The sequence below is a fragment of the Aythya fuligula genome, chromosome 25 (assembly GCF_009819795.1).
Source record: "Aythya fuligula isolate bAytFul2 chromosome 25, bAytFul2.pri, whole genome shotgun sequence".
In the NCBI taxonomy this organism is placed as follows: Eukaryota; Metazoa; Chordata; class Aves; order Anseriformes; family Anatidae; genus Aythya; species Aythya fuligula.
In genome coordinates, this window is record NC_045583.1 from 1549215 (window position 1) to 1564334 (window position 15120).

Here is a 15120-nt window from a genome sequence, read left to right on the forward strand (position 1 = left end):
TTTGTTATTAACCGAGGTTACTCATTAACTTTCTGTTTTTATTTGTGTGACAGGAAATTGGTGACACTTCCTTTTGTACCTGACACAAAAAAAAAAAAAAAAAAAAAAAAAAACTGGGGTCAAGTCCCCGTCTTTAGGCTTTGGTACCAGGAAAGGAGGCTCACAGTGTGGAGGCCAGGGGCTTTACTGCCTGGCAGGGCACCTCCGAAAAGCTTGGTGCCGTTCGCTTTCCAGCATGCAGCTGAGCAAAGGGATCACACTGCTGCTGCCCCGACTCTGGCCATCATCTCCTTGTACCGCCTGCAGGGCCCAGACAGGGGTTTGTGGTCCCAATGCCACACAAAGGGGCAGGTGGAAAGGTTTGGGGCTGGAGAGCCCAGCCCTTGGGGCACGACTGCCGCAGCGGGCGGATGACCAAATCCACGAGGCAGCAGGCGAAAGATGGGAAACCACCACCTGTAAAGGCTCAGTGCACCACCAACTTGCAAAGTCCCGATTTTTTTGCCATCACTTTCATCACACCTTGTTGAGGCATCAGACTTTGGGCAGCCTCCCCCCGGGGAGGTGGAGGTCACCTTTCGGTGATGCTCCCCGGGAACCTCCGGACTCCTCGGCGCTCCCGAGAGGAAAGCTCCGGCCAGGCCCGGGCTGCCCGGGGGAGGCTGCTCGGGGGAGGCCGGCCGGGGGAGGCCACGGAGCCTCCGGCCGGGGTGCGCCCGGTGCTGCGGAGGCACCTGGGCAGAAGGAGGGGCCGGAGGTGGGGCCAGGTGGGCCCGGCCCGCTCCGCTCTGCTCCGCTCCTGCCGCCCCGCTGCCTCCCTCGCAGCGGCGCGGCCCCGGAGCCGCTCGGTGGCCGTCCCTTCGCCATGAAGAAGCACCACTCCGTGCAGGGCACCTTCAGCCGCCTCTTCGGCAAGAAGCACGGCGCCGCCGCCGCCACCACCACCTCGCTCTTCGCCACCAACCCGCCCTGGATCTTCACCCAGGAGGTCACCTCCGACAGCGCGGGCGGCACCGGTCAGTGCCCGTGGAGGGGCGAGCTGGGGAAGGGGGAAGATGCGGGGGGCACGGGGGGACGGCGGCGGACCCGGCCCTTCGAGCTTCGTCCCTCGGGGAGGCTGCGGGAGGCGCCGGCACGGCCGCTGGGGGCCGCCCCCGCGCCCCGACGGTGCGCAGCGGGGAGGTGCGGAGCGGGCCGGGGGGTGCGCAGCGGGGTGCAGGGGGTGCGGAAAGGTGCGGAGCTCGTTGTTGGCTCCCGAGCTGCCCCTCGGAGGGCTCCAGGCGAGGCGAGCGGAGGCCGGCGTGCTGCCGGGGTTTATTTGCGCTCTCCGTGGGTTTGAGTGCAATGCCGTGCCCTGCAGGCTCGTGTAGGAGGGAGCCGAGTTAGCAGCCAGGTAGATAAGGGAGAGCCGTCTGTGGACCAAGCTGGGTGGCTGCGAGGTTCCAGCAGGGGCTGCCAAGGCTCCAAAGTGGGAGCGAGTGTGGGGCTAAGCAGCGTCCCGCTGCCATCGAGGGGTGGGGACACCCCAAAGGGCGGCTGGAGGAGCTGAGGTTCAGTGAGAACACGATGGGGAGTTCCACGCAGCTCTTGCAAACAGAAAAAAAACCTGCTGGTTTCTAACTGTCGTAAACCTGAGAAGAACTCCAGCTTCCCTCTGATGTGGTTTGGATTAGAGAAAAAAAAAAAAAAAAAAAAAAAAAAAAAAGGGAAAGAAAAAGTCGCTGTGTCTGCTTATTACAAGATTGATTTCCGTGTCTGCAATTGCAGTACAAAGGCATTCCTTTCAGGTGTAGGGAGCTGCTGTGGGGATCAACTTGCAAAGTAAAAGCCAGGAGTCTTTGAAATCAAGTGTAAATAAGGGCCATTGAATCACTCCTTAACATCCTCTTGGCGTTTATGCCATTAATTTCGTTTATATGGGGTAGTGTGACACACGCGGGCTGAGTGACCACGCTCAGCGCAGCGTGTGCTGAGGTGCGTGCTCATGGTGAGGAGTGGCGTGCCCACAGCCTGACGGGCCCAGGGGCAGGTTTTAGGGCATCCTCAACTCCTCCATCGTACCCACTGAAGTCCCATCCCAGGCCCTGTCTCTTGAATATTTGCCGCATAGTTTCATGCCATTGTTGCTGCCAAAAGGAGTCCACTGGCTGTGCTAATCCCCACCTTAGTTTTTCATACAGAGTAAACAGAAGTTAGGCAACGTGCGATGGGTGTAGGTTTGCATGTCACTGACTCAGAGATTCCTGAATATAGTGACTGATGCCGCCTCCTCGCTGCGAGCCGTGGATACCCCAGTGTCAGACGGGCTGCGCCTACTCCAGGTGATGCAACCCCGGAGCAGGAAGGAGTTCCACTGCATGTGCTGCAAATTGCTTATTTTATTTCCCATGACCGAGAGGACACAAATATCTTCAGAACAGGCTGAACACCAGAAAGCAGCCAAAGCACAGTCAGGGCCAGCCGCTTCCGACAGCCTGCGAAGGAAGGTGCGTTTGTTTCCTGAGCCTCCTTCCAGGAAAGGAAGCTGGCGGAGCAAGGTCTTGCTGGTGACAGGCTCTCAGCAGGCAAGTCCTGTTTATCTAGCAAAGAAAACACGACTACAAGCACTTCATTTTACTTTAATTAAATGCATTCAGGTTAGAGATGCTTAGTAATCTAGGATCAAAGACCTTGTGATCTTTAATCCAGTTTCTCACTGAGTTTACTTACTCAGTGACTTATTTAATAGAAAATTCTTGTTATTTCAAGTGTCTGAACTCTGCCTCTTCTCAACGAAGCTGTCTGAATCCAAATTCTCATGTTGCATTGGCCTTATTTCTTGCTGGCTACTTGCTGAATGTGGGGTCACCTGAGGGGTTATGCAAAACTAGCAATAACTATAATTATTTGCTGGCATCTCGGGGATCCAGGCAGCTTCTCCTCTGTCACTTGGGCCCCTTACAGGCCGGGAGGTTGGTAGCTGTTGGTAGGACTACTGTCACCAAAGCACCACAGGTTAGTGTTTTTTCAGGTGAAGAAAATGCCCCTGTTGTAAAGATGCCCTTGTGAGAGAGGTTTTGGATAAGGGGAAAAAAGGAAGTAACGACTGACCGCAAGGACAGCGGCAGGATGATGGACACTGCTGGATGTCTGCCAGGGTAACTTGTGGTGTACTGGATGGGAGAAAGGAAAAGCTTGCATGCTTGCTAGGCTAGGTGTTATGTCTCAAGGCAATTCCAGATTCATTCACCCCTCTGGAGCCTGGGGTAGCTCATGTCCAGCCCTAGCATGGTCAAGTTCCTTATTGCAGGTGTTTGTACAAGTGCTTTTCTTCTGCAGGGATGCACATAAACGTTTGCCCTTCCCTTTTGCCATTAAACTAAGGGCAAAGCTGCATTTCCTTGGAAGCTTCTTGCCTGATCTCTGCTGGTCCGCAGAGGGCAGAGACTTAGAGAGAGCTTCTTGTAGTCTGATGAGAGGAAGACCAAGGGGCTCTGTTACATCTGTTTGAGGCGTTTGAGTTTGTTTTAGCTGGAGAGGTGCTCGTGTAATGATTTCTGCATTGTCGTGTGAAACCACATGTCATCCGTCCGAACCCCAGTTGGATCCGCTTTGATTAATTTATTATTATTTTAGAGAAAAGCTGCTGTGCCTTCTGGCCTCCTCTACCTGTCTGCAATGCCTGTTCTCTCCATCTTGCTTGCTTTAAGGTTATCACATCCGAGCAGGGGGTGGCCTCATGGGGGGGGCTCAGGCTGGTCAGGGGGTTCAGGCGGCTGTTGGGACCATTTTGGTCACCAAGGCAGGCAGGGCAGGTGGCTCTGCTCGGGCGAGCGCTGCCTGGAGGTTTGGGAGGCTTGGGTGATGGTGATGAGCCTGTGCGGGGCTTATGCAACCCTCGCTCTTCTGCTCCTCAGCCTTCAACCTCCGTACAGGACTTGACAGAAACTATTTCTGCGCTTCACACCTTGGCACGGGAGTTTGAGCACTGCGCTTCCAAATTGCTTAAGGAGGGAAAAAAAATGTGTTTACTTCTCAGAGTCAGTGTCTTGGAGTGGAGGGGTTGGCTGTCTGCTGCCTCCTCTCTCTAAAACAGCTATTGAAATCTGCTAGGTGGGAACGCTGCGGCTGAGTTTTCTCCCTGCTCACAGCCGTTTTGCATGCTTTCCCCCTCCTTTCTCAAACCCTTGTGCTGTAATTTGGTCTCCTTAGCTGCGAATTATTTGTGTATCTCCTTCCAGCCAAGGTGGGGTTTACATGCTTCAGTGCTTCTGCTTGTTAATTCATGCTGTTAATCAGACACAAAGAACGTAATTAAAGTAATTTTATGAGCTTTATTCACCGTCAGAAATAAACCAGCCCAAAAGGCGTGGCTGAAGGTAAAAGCACAGGGCTGGGAACCTGGAGGACCTGATAGCTTCCCCTGCTCGTGACGCCAGGGCTCTGCGACAGCCTTTCTGCCGCAGTTTCTCCATTTGTGGTGGCATTTAATGGAAAGACGCTCCCAGCCTTTCTTTGTAGGGCAGGAGTCTGAAAGTGTTATGGCAAGCATGATCTGTCCTCCAGTGTCAATTGCATTGGAGGCCAGACGAACTGCTCCAGCATGCAGAAGGATGCTGTGGGCGATGTGATGTCCCCCGCATCTCCCTGCCACTGCCCTCAGCACCCGTCCTGCTGGCAGAAAAACACACAAGGGGCAGAAAGAAAACTTTCTGGGGGAGCCCGTGTCCATCTCTGTGTCCCAGAGATGTCCCAGCAAGACGTTGTCATCCACCTGAGTCCCAAGGGACAGTGCTGCTGCCAGCGGGCAGCCAGGCTCGGGCTCATGCCTGCTGTCCCTCCCTGCTGTGCAGGTGTCGGGGTCGTGCTGCCGTGATGGGGCCGAGCAAAGAACCCGTAATTAGCTCTGTGCTTTGATGCAGCTGCTCTGCCCACAGGCAGCAGCTCCTGGTTTGGTGTGGGCTCCTGGCTTCGGCCTCCCCCCAGTACCAGCTGCTGACAAATGAGACAAAATCAATTAAATAAAATCCTGCCCATACTTAGAGGCTGTTGTGTCATCTCTGTACAGCCACAGTCCTGGGGGCTGGAGCCTCACCATCATGTAAAGAGCTGATCTGTTTGCTCCTAAAGTGTTTTCCTTCCTCAAACCTAACCTGGGTGGGGAGTGAATTGAATGCTTGTGCTGACTTCTGACTCTCCTGAGGTAAATTTAAGTTAGTTGCTATTAGAAATAAACCTTTCAGAGGGACTTGGCCTGCCCCGTGCTCTTTCTAGCTCAGCACTGGGAGCTCCGGGAAGGCTCTTGCTGTCGCAGGGTGCCAGGGCTGCCCAGCTGGGTCCTGCTTCCTGAAACGAGTGTTGTCCAGCACTTTTCCCCATTGCCTTGAACACAGTGCTGCTGCTGACAGCCTTCTTTTCCCCTCAGGTGATGTGATCGAAGTGTATTATGGCGATAATCGTTTCGGGACGATGACCGACTCTGGAACAGCAACACTCAAGCCTCGTCCGAGAGTCCGGCCGCTGCTGACTTTCTTACCTCTGGTGAGTACCAGGCTCACTGCTGAGGTTGGCTACGGCAGAGCTCATAGCTGGTGCCCAGAGCCTGCTGGTTTGGCTGCTTCTCTCACCCTCTACTTGGGGGAAGAAAATAAATGAAAAGCCAAACCACTCTGTAATGATGGTGGATACAAGGGATTAACAGGTGATCCAAGTTCAGGATTTGTGTTGGATGTAGGCGAGGTACTTGGGTGAGAAACGTGTTATCAGACTTGTATTTTCAATTAAAAATATCGCTGAGCACGTAGGTGATAGAACTGGCTCGCACTGCATTTTTTGTAAGCACTATTGGCAGCCTTTCTCTGGATCAGGCATGCTGCTGGATGGAGCAGATAGCAGAGCTGTCACGTTTTTGGCATAGGAGCGAGGAGGCGATGCAGCAGGTGTCTGTGCAGAGGCTGATTGCCTGCACCAGCTCCAGACACACTTCATTCTGGTGGGAGACCAGGGAGTGTTAAATGTAAGCACGTAGGAAAGCAACTCTCTGGCTCTGTTGCAATTCCTCTGAACACAGGGAGACCAAAGCCCCTGGCACAGTGACTCCTAACTGCCTGCTCCTTTCTAGGACCCTCAAAATGTAAGTTCTCCATTAATAAACTTTACAGGAAATCTTGTCCAACACACGGAACACCCTCGTGTGAGTCTCCTCTGTCTCATAACAAACAGTAGGCATGAATGTCAAATATCACAAGCTCAGCAACCATGCGAACTGGGGAGTGGGTGAGGTTGCATTTTTTCCTTACTCTGTAAGAAGTTCGGCTTCTGCAGAGACCCTGTCGCTCCCTCTGTGACTCTCCAGAGGCCGACAGGGAGGAAAGATCTGCAAGTCCTTGCCAGATGGAGTTAACCCCAAGACAACATCTTCGTGTGTGGCTTGTTGAGCTTGCAGTGGTTGAGGTCGCGTACCTGATGAGCTCTGACGGCGAGCATCAAAGCGCCAGGAGGCGAAGGCAGCCGCTGGCAGCAAGCAGGCGATGTGGAGCTGCACTGAGGGCGAGGCTGGGAGTGGGAGCAGGACGGGGGTTTGCTGCCGTGGTTTCTAGGTTTCGCTCTCTGCATCAGAGCAGCTGTGGGCGGCTGTCACACCTGTGTTATCAGGACGTGCTGGTGAACCTTTACGTGGTTGTTGGACTGTTTTTCCCAGTCTCTGGGTGGGCAAAACAGCTCTCAGCAGAGCTACCAGTGCTCCAGCAGCAGCTGGACGTGGAGACCACAGCAGTGAGCACCAACACAGCTGGACCTGGAGCTGTCTTCAACCCAGCTGAGATCCCCCCCTGCTGTCTCCAAAAGCCACAGGTGCTTGCTGCTGGCTTCGATGCTCTGCTGCCGAGCTTTTCTCCTGTATAACGCACCTTTCTGAAGGTTTTATCTCATGAAGACCACAGGGAAGTGCATGACTGCTCAGAGGTGTTCTGGAAAGGGCAACAGCTAAACATGAAGTGATGCACGCAGGTCACTGAAGACAGTAAAACACTTAAAATCCCTTTGTCTTGACAAGTAAATCCTCTCTGAGCAGGGGATGTTTTCCTTGTACATCCTCATCCTTTTAGAGCCGTCATCACCTACAGCAGCACATGGGTTGGTCTGCTGTCAGCCAGCTACAATTAGCAGTTCGTGGGGTTGTGCAGGTGTCATTTAGAGGACAATTGTGGGGGTTATACATCAATTTGAGTGCATAATTAGCAAGTTACAAAGGTTATGGGCACAAAGGGGTTGTGCCTTCTGTGATGCCTTTTAAAAGACAACAGCAGGTGAAAGAAATCCTGCGTGAGCTGGGTTGAGTAGGAGTGGTGCTTGAGAAACTCCTGGTATTGCTGACTTCAGTGTGTGACCGTGCTGGGACTGGGTTTTTGCAGAGCACAGCTGGGCTCTGGCATCTTCTCAGAGCTTCCAAATGTTTTACTAGTGGAAATGAATGTGTTTCTGGACCGAACAGCACAAATGGAATAAATACTCAGGGCTGTCACCCTGGCAGTGGTGTTTGCCTGCAGCCTTCAAAGGCACAGCTGGCACTGGGGGGGGTTCCCCACAATGGCCCTTCTGAGGGTCCCTCTCACCCTGCTCCTTTTCCAAGAGTACCGTGTTTAACTGAGGAAATCAGTAGGTGTAAGCCACGTTTTTTAAGGACCAGTCCGTGTTGGACATCTGCATTATTTTGATTAGGTTTGATTCTGATTTGTCTTGGCACAGACGCTTCTGCTGCCACATCCGTCTTGGCGCTGGGCTGTAGTGCAGCCACCAGGCTGTTCTCCTGCCTTAACCCCTTCTTCCCATCCCACCCCTCCGTGTTCCCCGGTGAGGGGCAGCTGTGGCACATTCATGGGGGGTGTGAGCCAGGGCGATGCGGTGCCTCGGCCATGGGCACCTGGCAGCTCTTCTGCTGCCTGCCCCCAGCAGTGAGCTGCCCTGTGGGGCGCTGGCTGTCCCTCAGGACAGTGTCCCCTTCCCCTGGGCACAGGACAGCGTCCCCTTTCCCTTTCCCCAATCCCCTGTGGCTTCCTGGGAGCTGCGGGTGAGGGCAGAGCTTTGGCAGCCTGCGGGACTAAATTCCTTTGGTTAACCACCAGATGTCCCAGGCTCTGCTTCAAAACAAAGAGTTTGGAGGTAGCTGTCCACATCTGGGGAAATGCTTGGCCTTTTTAAGATGCCCAAGATGTAAGGCAGTTATATTTTGGTGCCTTTTTAAGGAATGGCCTCAAACCCTAGCTCATTTAATATATGGGGAGCGTGGGCTTCCAGGGGAAGTCCATGGGAAGGACTGGGGACGGTGAGGACAGGCAATCTCTTTCACTGAGGGCAAGGGATATCTGTTTCAGGGATTCCTGGTCATCCCAGTGAAAGCTCACCCCAGCGGGATCCTCAGCACACCCAAATCCAATCTGAGCACCGCCGACTGGAAATGCAGGTTCCTGCTGCACCACCCACCAGAGGCAGCAGCCAGCTCTGAATCAGCTGGAGCTTTGCTGAGCTGGTCGCGCCCCTAGCAAACACAAGAGGAAAATAATCTTTCTGGTCATCTCTCAAGGCTGGCAGCATACTGGAGATGCTTTCCATTTTAGAAGCCAGCTTATGACATGGAGATGGGTGTTTTTTTTTGAGATGCTGAGCTTTAGCAACTGCAACAGAAATTTTTAGTGTGAAACAGGCTCGCCCGGTTTGTAGGACCTGCTGAAATGACATGTCCAAAACTACTCATCTATGACGTGTGGACTTTGTTTCCTCCAATTTTGCATAGAACTCTTCCGTCTGCTGTTCCTTTTCTACTCCCATCCAAATGTATGATGCATACATTGATTTTAATTCAGGTCAAATGAGTGCTCAGACGTTTTTGTTTCTCTCTAAATGAGCAGGTATCCTCAGGGTGCTCCCAAGACTGGCAGCAATGAATTTTCACAGCAAATGGAAACTGCTGGGCTTTTTTTGTGTGGCCTTTGGTATCTCATTGCACTGGACAATTTCATCCTCAGATCTTGAAGTGTCTCTGTTACCCTTTATCTTCCCTCCGGCTTTCAGCTGAACCTAAGGATCTCTCCCCTGCATCGTTCTGTGTGTTTAGGAACAGTAAGGAGGTCTTAGATGAGGTTGTAAGGCTCACCTCGTTTATTTTGCCACTAACTGATCAGTCTTTATGCTTTAGCAGACCTTGGCTTCTCCACCAACGTGAAGTTGCCTGATCAGTGGTGCAATCCCATGAGCTGTGTGTTCCCATTCACTCTCTCCAGGCTGATTTATAACTGGCTCACTCACTTGTGGTTATAGAGGATCTTTGGTAATCTGCAAGGTGCTAGGCTTTGCAAGCAAAGCATGTGTATTTTCTTCTTATTTTGCTGGATGGTAGTGGGTAGGGGGGTCCCAGGGCCCTTCTGAAGGAACTCTGGCTGCTGCTGCTGCTAAAGTAAGCCCTGCCCCAGCAGCTCTCACGTTCCTGAACTCCTTACACCCAGCGCAGTGTGTAATGTTAACGTGCTGGATACACTGAGCTTAACCTTTGGTCAAGGAGACTTTGGAATCCTACAGCAATCTCCTGTAAAAATAGTGCTAATACCAGTGAAAGGCAAAGGGCACCGGCTTGATTATTATCTAGGCTTTTGTGTACAGAAAACCAGCGCACAGCCGTGGTGCAGACTGACTGTAGGATGTTTCCTTTGCACAACGGGCTGTTAACAGCTAATGCAAACAGCTGCCTGGGGTGAGGAGCAGTGCAACAGGGCAGGCCCTGCGAGGACGGAGCCAACGCTGAACGGAGTGTCCCTGACTGCTGCCCAGGGGCCTGGGAGCTCCTCATATTTCCTCATAATGGTCTCTCCCATCGCTGGTATGTGAAAGCCCAGTCAACTGCTTCGGTCACTTACGTCTGCGCTGACAGCCTGATTCAGCATCAATTTGTGTTTTGGACGTGGGCGCGTTAGTGTACGTTTCGTGAGCAGCTCCAATCCCTCTGCAGAGCAGTCTCAGCAGTGAGTCACTGGAGGAAAGAGGAGAGGCTTTCTGCTTTTGGCAGGTGTATGAGGCAGGAGCCCTGGTCAGCACTCTAGGTGAGTCAACATGCCTTGAATATCTCACAGTGGGTGGTTATAATTATCTAAACTGCCCTAGCTGTAAGCATCCTCACAAATGTGTAGGCTGCTAAATTGCATGGTCCTCTACCAGCTAAATGCACTGCTGAATTTTCAGCCTGAATGCTAAGGGAGTAATTGAGAGTGAAACAAACCACAAAAGTAGCAGTTTTCCCCAGACTGTTCAGATATGCTGGTGCCAGAGTTTCCCAAAAACCTGGAAGCCTTTCTGCAACTTCAGTGACTGTGGTGTGTACGTGACTGTGGCAGAGGCTGTCAGCGCTTGCTGGAGAGTAATACCCACAAAACCAGTGGGAGCTATTAAAATTGGCTTGGTCTGTGAATGGTGAGAAACTAATCCTGCTGATCCCACGCTGTGGAGCTCTAGGCTTGGATGTGAAACAGCCGTCCTCCTGTACAGCCTGTCTGTACCTGACTAGCATGGGGAATTGTGTCCCTGTGGTTTGTGTAACCTTTATTGCTTTCCTTGTCCCCTTGAACAGTGTCAACAGCAGCCATTGCAGTACCTCGTGTCCAGGAAATGGCACTGCATCCCGTCAGGCTCCTGTTTGCTGAGATGAATTACCAGCCACGCATCCTACTGCCCTTTGTTCTAATACCCTGGGCATCAAACTAACAGCTCTGTTTTCTCAACTATTGCAGAATGCCCAGGAATCCCACGGGGTGGCTGTGCCAACACCATCAGTGCCAGAAGACTTTGAAGAAAAAGCAGCTCTTGGTAAGGGATCTTCTCTGTTAAGAGAAGATATGTTCAGCAGTGCCCTGCCCTTGGGCTTGCGGTATCCTGTGAAAGAAGTGTGCATGTACCACTCTGGAGCAGACAGTCTGGTCATGAGATTTTTAATGCTAAAATCAAGCCTGCTATTAATAACTTTTTGAAGTTCTTGAAAATGAATTCATTTCTATGGGGTGAGGCATAGTGGCTGTTACAGTTGAGCAAGCTTCAGACAGCTGTTGAGCAAAATAAACCGGCTTCCTAGGAGGGTGGCTGGCCAGAGGCAATACTGGGCTTCGTGGTGCTGATGGAGAAGGTGTTCATGCCACCGTGCTCTTGCTCTTCCTTGCAGGTCCTGGCTCCCAGATCAATGGGAACTACCGAATGTACAGCTCGGTGGGGGACCTGCGCCCGCAGGCTCTTGACGGGGATGAGCTGGATGAAGACATCCCTCCACCACCATCAGTACCCCCTCCGCCTCCACCAACAGTACGGGCCCCCTCGCCACCACTTCCAGCCTCACCAGCCCTACAGCCTCCTGAAATGCGGCCGCCTTCACCACCGCTGCCACCGCCCGAGACGGTGCCGCCACCTCCTGCCATGGCACCTCCACCACCCCCAGCCTCCACCCTGTCCTCCCCTGGCATGCTGTCCCCTCCAGACTTCATCCCGCCGGCCCCACCGCTCTCCAAGGCCCCCGTGCCCTTCACCAACGGCATCTCCAAGTGGAAGTCTGAGACTGTGCTGAACACGAGGCAGGCAGACGCCGAGGGACCACTCCACACCACTGAAGCCCAGGTGCCGGCTGCCCCCAGCCCGAAGGAGAGCCTGCAGCCCCCCAAGCAGTGCCCCGAGCCCCATCTCACCTTCCCCAGGTCCTTCAAGGTGCCTCCTCCGGCCCCGGCACGGTCCTCCTCCATCCCCGTGCAGGAGAACCAGCCCGCCCGTCAGGAGCCCTTCTCCAGGCAGCCCCACGCCCGGCCTCCCCTCCCGCCATGCTTCACCATAAGACCCGCAGCCAAGGCTCACGCAGGAGAAGCCAAGGAAAGAAATCCCCCGCTGAGACAGCCCCTCACCAAGATGGCTGTGCTGACCCCTCCACCGCTGAGCCCCAAGCCGGGTCCAGAGATCATCGGCCGGTCCCCGCTGCCCAGCTCAGAGTCAGAGAAGAGTCCCCAGCCAAAAACCACCAGCAAAGACTCTCCTCCGAAACCCGAAGTTCTGACTGCGAATGACCTGGAGCTGCCTCCTCCGGATTACCCGACCTCTGAGGACAGCTGGAAGGATGCCGGCAACCTGAGCAGGCTGCAGCACGAGCTCTCGGCCCTGCTGCGCTCCCCCAGGAGGGAGGAGAGGCAGATGGAGGTGCCAGCAGCTCCCCGGCCCGCAGGCGGCAGCACCAGCCATGCTGGCAACCATGTGCCTGGCCCCAATGGGCCCCAGCTCACTGAGCCTCCCAGGAAGATCTTGCCATTACCCACGGGAGGGGAGAAGGAGAGGAAGGAGGGGCCTGGCAGCCCCCCCAGTGCCATGGGCAGCCCCCCCAGTGAGGCACAACCAGTTCCCGAGAGCAACCCAGCCGTGCAGCCCCGCAGTGTGATGAAAATCAGGAACGAGCTGGAAGCTGTGTTCTCCCTGAAGAAAGAAAGAAAGCCTGCTCTGGGGCTTGCTGGTCAGAAGCAGGGCCCTGAGGATGGGGGCAGCACCCTGCGTTTGCGGCTGAGCCCCCCTGACCCGGGTGATGCAGTGCAGCCAAAACCAGCCCCGAGCCTGCTCCCAGCCCCGAGCCTGCTCCCAGCACCGGTGGTGGCTGCTGCTGAGGAGCCGACCAGGCAGGAGGAACACCCCGTTCCTGTCACCCCTGCTGCTGACAAGGCCACGGAGAGCTCGACCACTGCTCCCCAGTCCCCTGACAGCAGCGTGAGTGCCCCAGAGCCGCCTCAGAAGCCAGAGGAGGAGCCCCCTGCTCCCACTCCCCCATCGCCCCCCGTCTCCCCAGCCCCGCAGCCTGGTGCTGCCATCTTCCAGTACAAAGTGCACCGGGCCGGGGCTGGCTCGGCCGAGCCTCCCTACCCCAAAAACTCATCCAGCAGCCCCCCAGGAGCCTCGGGCTCGGGGGAGGAGGAGGTGCTGATCCACCCTGTGACGGGTGAGCGGGTGGAGCGGGGCTCCCCCATGGCGCTGCTGCTGGCAGCCCGGCAGCGTGCGCAGCGGGGGCGGCTGGGCAGCGAGGCGGGGGGCCCACCGCGGGCAAAGCCACCCCCCAAACTCGGCAGTGCCGCGTCGGACACCACCTCCACCACCAGCTTCTACCGCCATGAGTCCAGGCCCTACTCCTTCACCGTGGTGCCCCGGCCCCTGTCAGGGACAGGACAGAGCAAGCCGCCCTCCTTCTCCAGCTCCTCGGAGCAGGGACGGGTGGTGGGCGAGGGGCAGCCCCCTGGGCACCAGAGGGCCACTGCCTCCAGCCTGCTGCGGGGCCTCTTGGAGTCGGGTCAGCCGAAACGCCCTGAGCCCCCCCGCTCTGCCATGCCCAGGGATGACGAGGAGGAGGAGAAGAACGGGGAGATGACGCTGGACTACGCCATCATCCCGCCACCCCCTGAGTTCAGCAACGAGGCAGATGAGGCTGACGGGATCCCCCAGAGCCGGGAGGGGAACCGCAAGTGCCCCAGCTTCCCCGACTGCAGCCGGGGCTCGGAGGCACCACGGTACTTCAGGTGGCCCGGCTACGGCCGTGGCTACAACTACGGGAACAGACAGGAGCCCGTGGAGCAGAGCAGGAGGAACAGCGATCTGACGCCCCACTATCCAGATTACGGTGGCTCTGCTGGCTACTTTGGCCGTGGTCCAAACAGCCGCCCGCTTATCAAAAAGCGGCTCTACGTCTCGGAGCCTGAACGCTCCTACCCTAGGGCAGCTGCTCGGGGTGCGGGCGCACTCTCATCCTACGGCCCCGGGGCATACAGCTCCTCGGCTGGGGAGGGGGCTCGCCGCCTGGGCTCTGCCCACCGGAATGGCCCTGCCAGCACGCAGGGCAGGCGGACATCCATCGATTCAGCTGGGAAGGCCGGGCCATACGGCGGTGCTGACACCAAGTACAAGGCGCAGAATGGGGATTTCTCGGCAGCCGGCAGGTAGGTGCCTCCCTGAGCTGGCCTCCCGTTGGTGCTTGAAGGGCTTGTGTGGTATGGCTGGGCAGTGTGGGTTGTTCTAACAGCCCTGGACCAGGACCAAAGGATGGCTTTGGTCTTGCTCCATGGCTGTTATAAAGACCCTAGGGAAATTGGCATGAAAGCACCACTTTGGGTCACCCACCACAAGCAGTGGAGAAAAGAGCTTTGCAAGTGGCTTTTGCTCCACCAGCTCCGCGGTGGGGATGTAATGGCATCACGGTGGCCATGCTGATCACAAGCAAACACAGATGTGGGTGAGGGGCTACTGGGGGGCTGCTTGCAGAGGAGAATGAAAGTTTTCCTGCTCTGATACAAAAGCACAGTTATTTGGAATAAAGATGCGGGATTTCCTTGGCTTTCAGTGACTTTCCCTGTTGTCTTCCCTCCAGACCTGCCCACGGCAGCTCACAGTACAGCGGACACACCAACACCTTCACGGTCAGACCCGGGACACGGCAGCCTATCTCCTACGCCTACCAGAGTGGTCACCGGTAGGCTTGTCCGTGGGGCTGCTCTGCCACCTTCGTCCTTCAGCTGGCAAGAGCTGAAGAGGTGCCTCAGTGGCTCACCTCCCTGGGCACCAGGGACAGTCCCAACCCAGCCAGCAAATGAATGCACTGCTTGAAACTACAGAGGGTGAAGGCAGAGAGCAAATCTGGGACTTGAACTCTTCTCAAAAGACTGTCATGGAGAGTAGTTACTACAGAGGACCGGCTGCTGTTCGTGAGCAAATGTGTTTTTCCTTCTCTTCCTATTCTCCCGGTATTATTTTCAAAATTGCAGCTTGTTAGGTCTTCTAAGAAAGTGAAAGGGCCTAAAGAGTCTTAGTTCTCTTTAAAGAGCATCACCACTGGAGAGACTGTTTTCAGTTTTGTTTTTTTAATTGGTTTAAATGCAATGTGCTTGGGAGTGGGGAGAAAACAACTGGGAGATATACATAATGGAAGCAAGCTGCTGTATATCTAAATCTAGGGGAATTAAAATAAGAATGTGAGGTCAATTGGATAGAAATAGTTTAGGATGACTAGATCACCACCTCCCTCAATAGCCTTAAGCAAATCAGTTATACCGGTGCCTTAAAAACAGCTTGGTGCCTTAAAAACAGCTCATGGCTCTC

At 54.9% G+C, this 15120-nt stretch overlaps 1 protein-coding gene across 1 annotated transcript; it reads left to right on the forward strand.

Moving 5' to 3' along the window:
* The first annotated feature begins 865 nt into the window (after window positions 1–865).
* C25H6orf132 (chromosome 25 C6orf132 homolog) lies at window positions 866–14498 on the forward strand. Its single transcript, XM_032203084.1, has 5 exons — window positions 866–1016; window positions 5405–5520; window positions 10755–10830; window positions 11180–13964; window positions 14393–14498. The coding sequence occupies exons 1-5, from the start codon at window positions 866–868 to the stop codon at window positions 14496–14498; spliced, it is 3234 nt and encodes a 1077-aa protein (XP_032058975.1).
* Window positions 14499–15120: the final 622 nt, after the last annotated feature.

Excerpts from the sequence above, each read along its gene's own strand:
- C25H6orf132 (XM_032203084.1), top strand. The coding sequence starts at position 866 with ATGAAGAAGCACCACTCCGTGCAGGGCACCTTCAGCCGCCTCTTCGGC. Across the intron at positions 5,521-10,754 it reads TGCTGACTTTCTTACCTCTG|AATGCCCAGGAATCCCACGG; the intron begins GTGAGTACCAGG and ends CAACTATTGCAG. Across the intron at positions 10,831-11,179 it reads TGAAGAAAAAGCAGCTCTTG|GTCCTGGCTCCCAGATCAAT; the intron begins GTAAGGGATCTT and ends TCTTCCTTGCAG.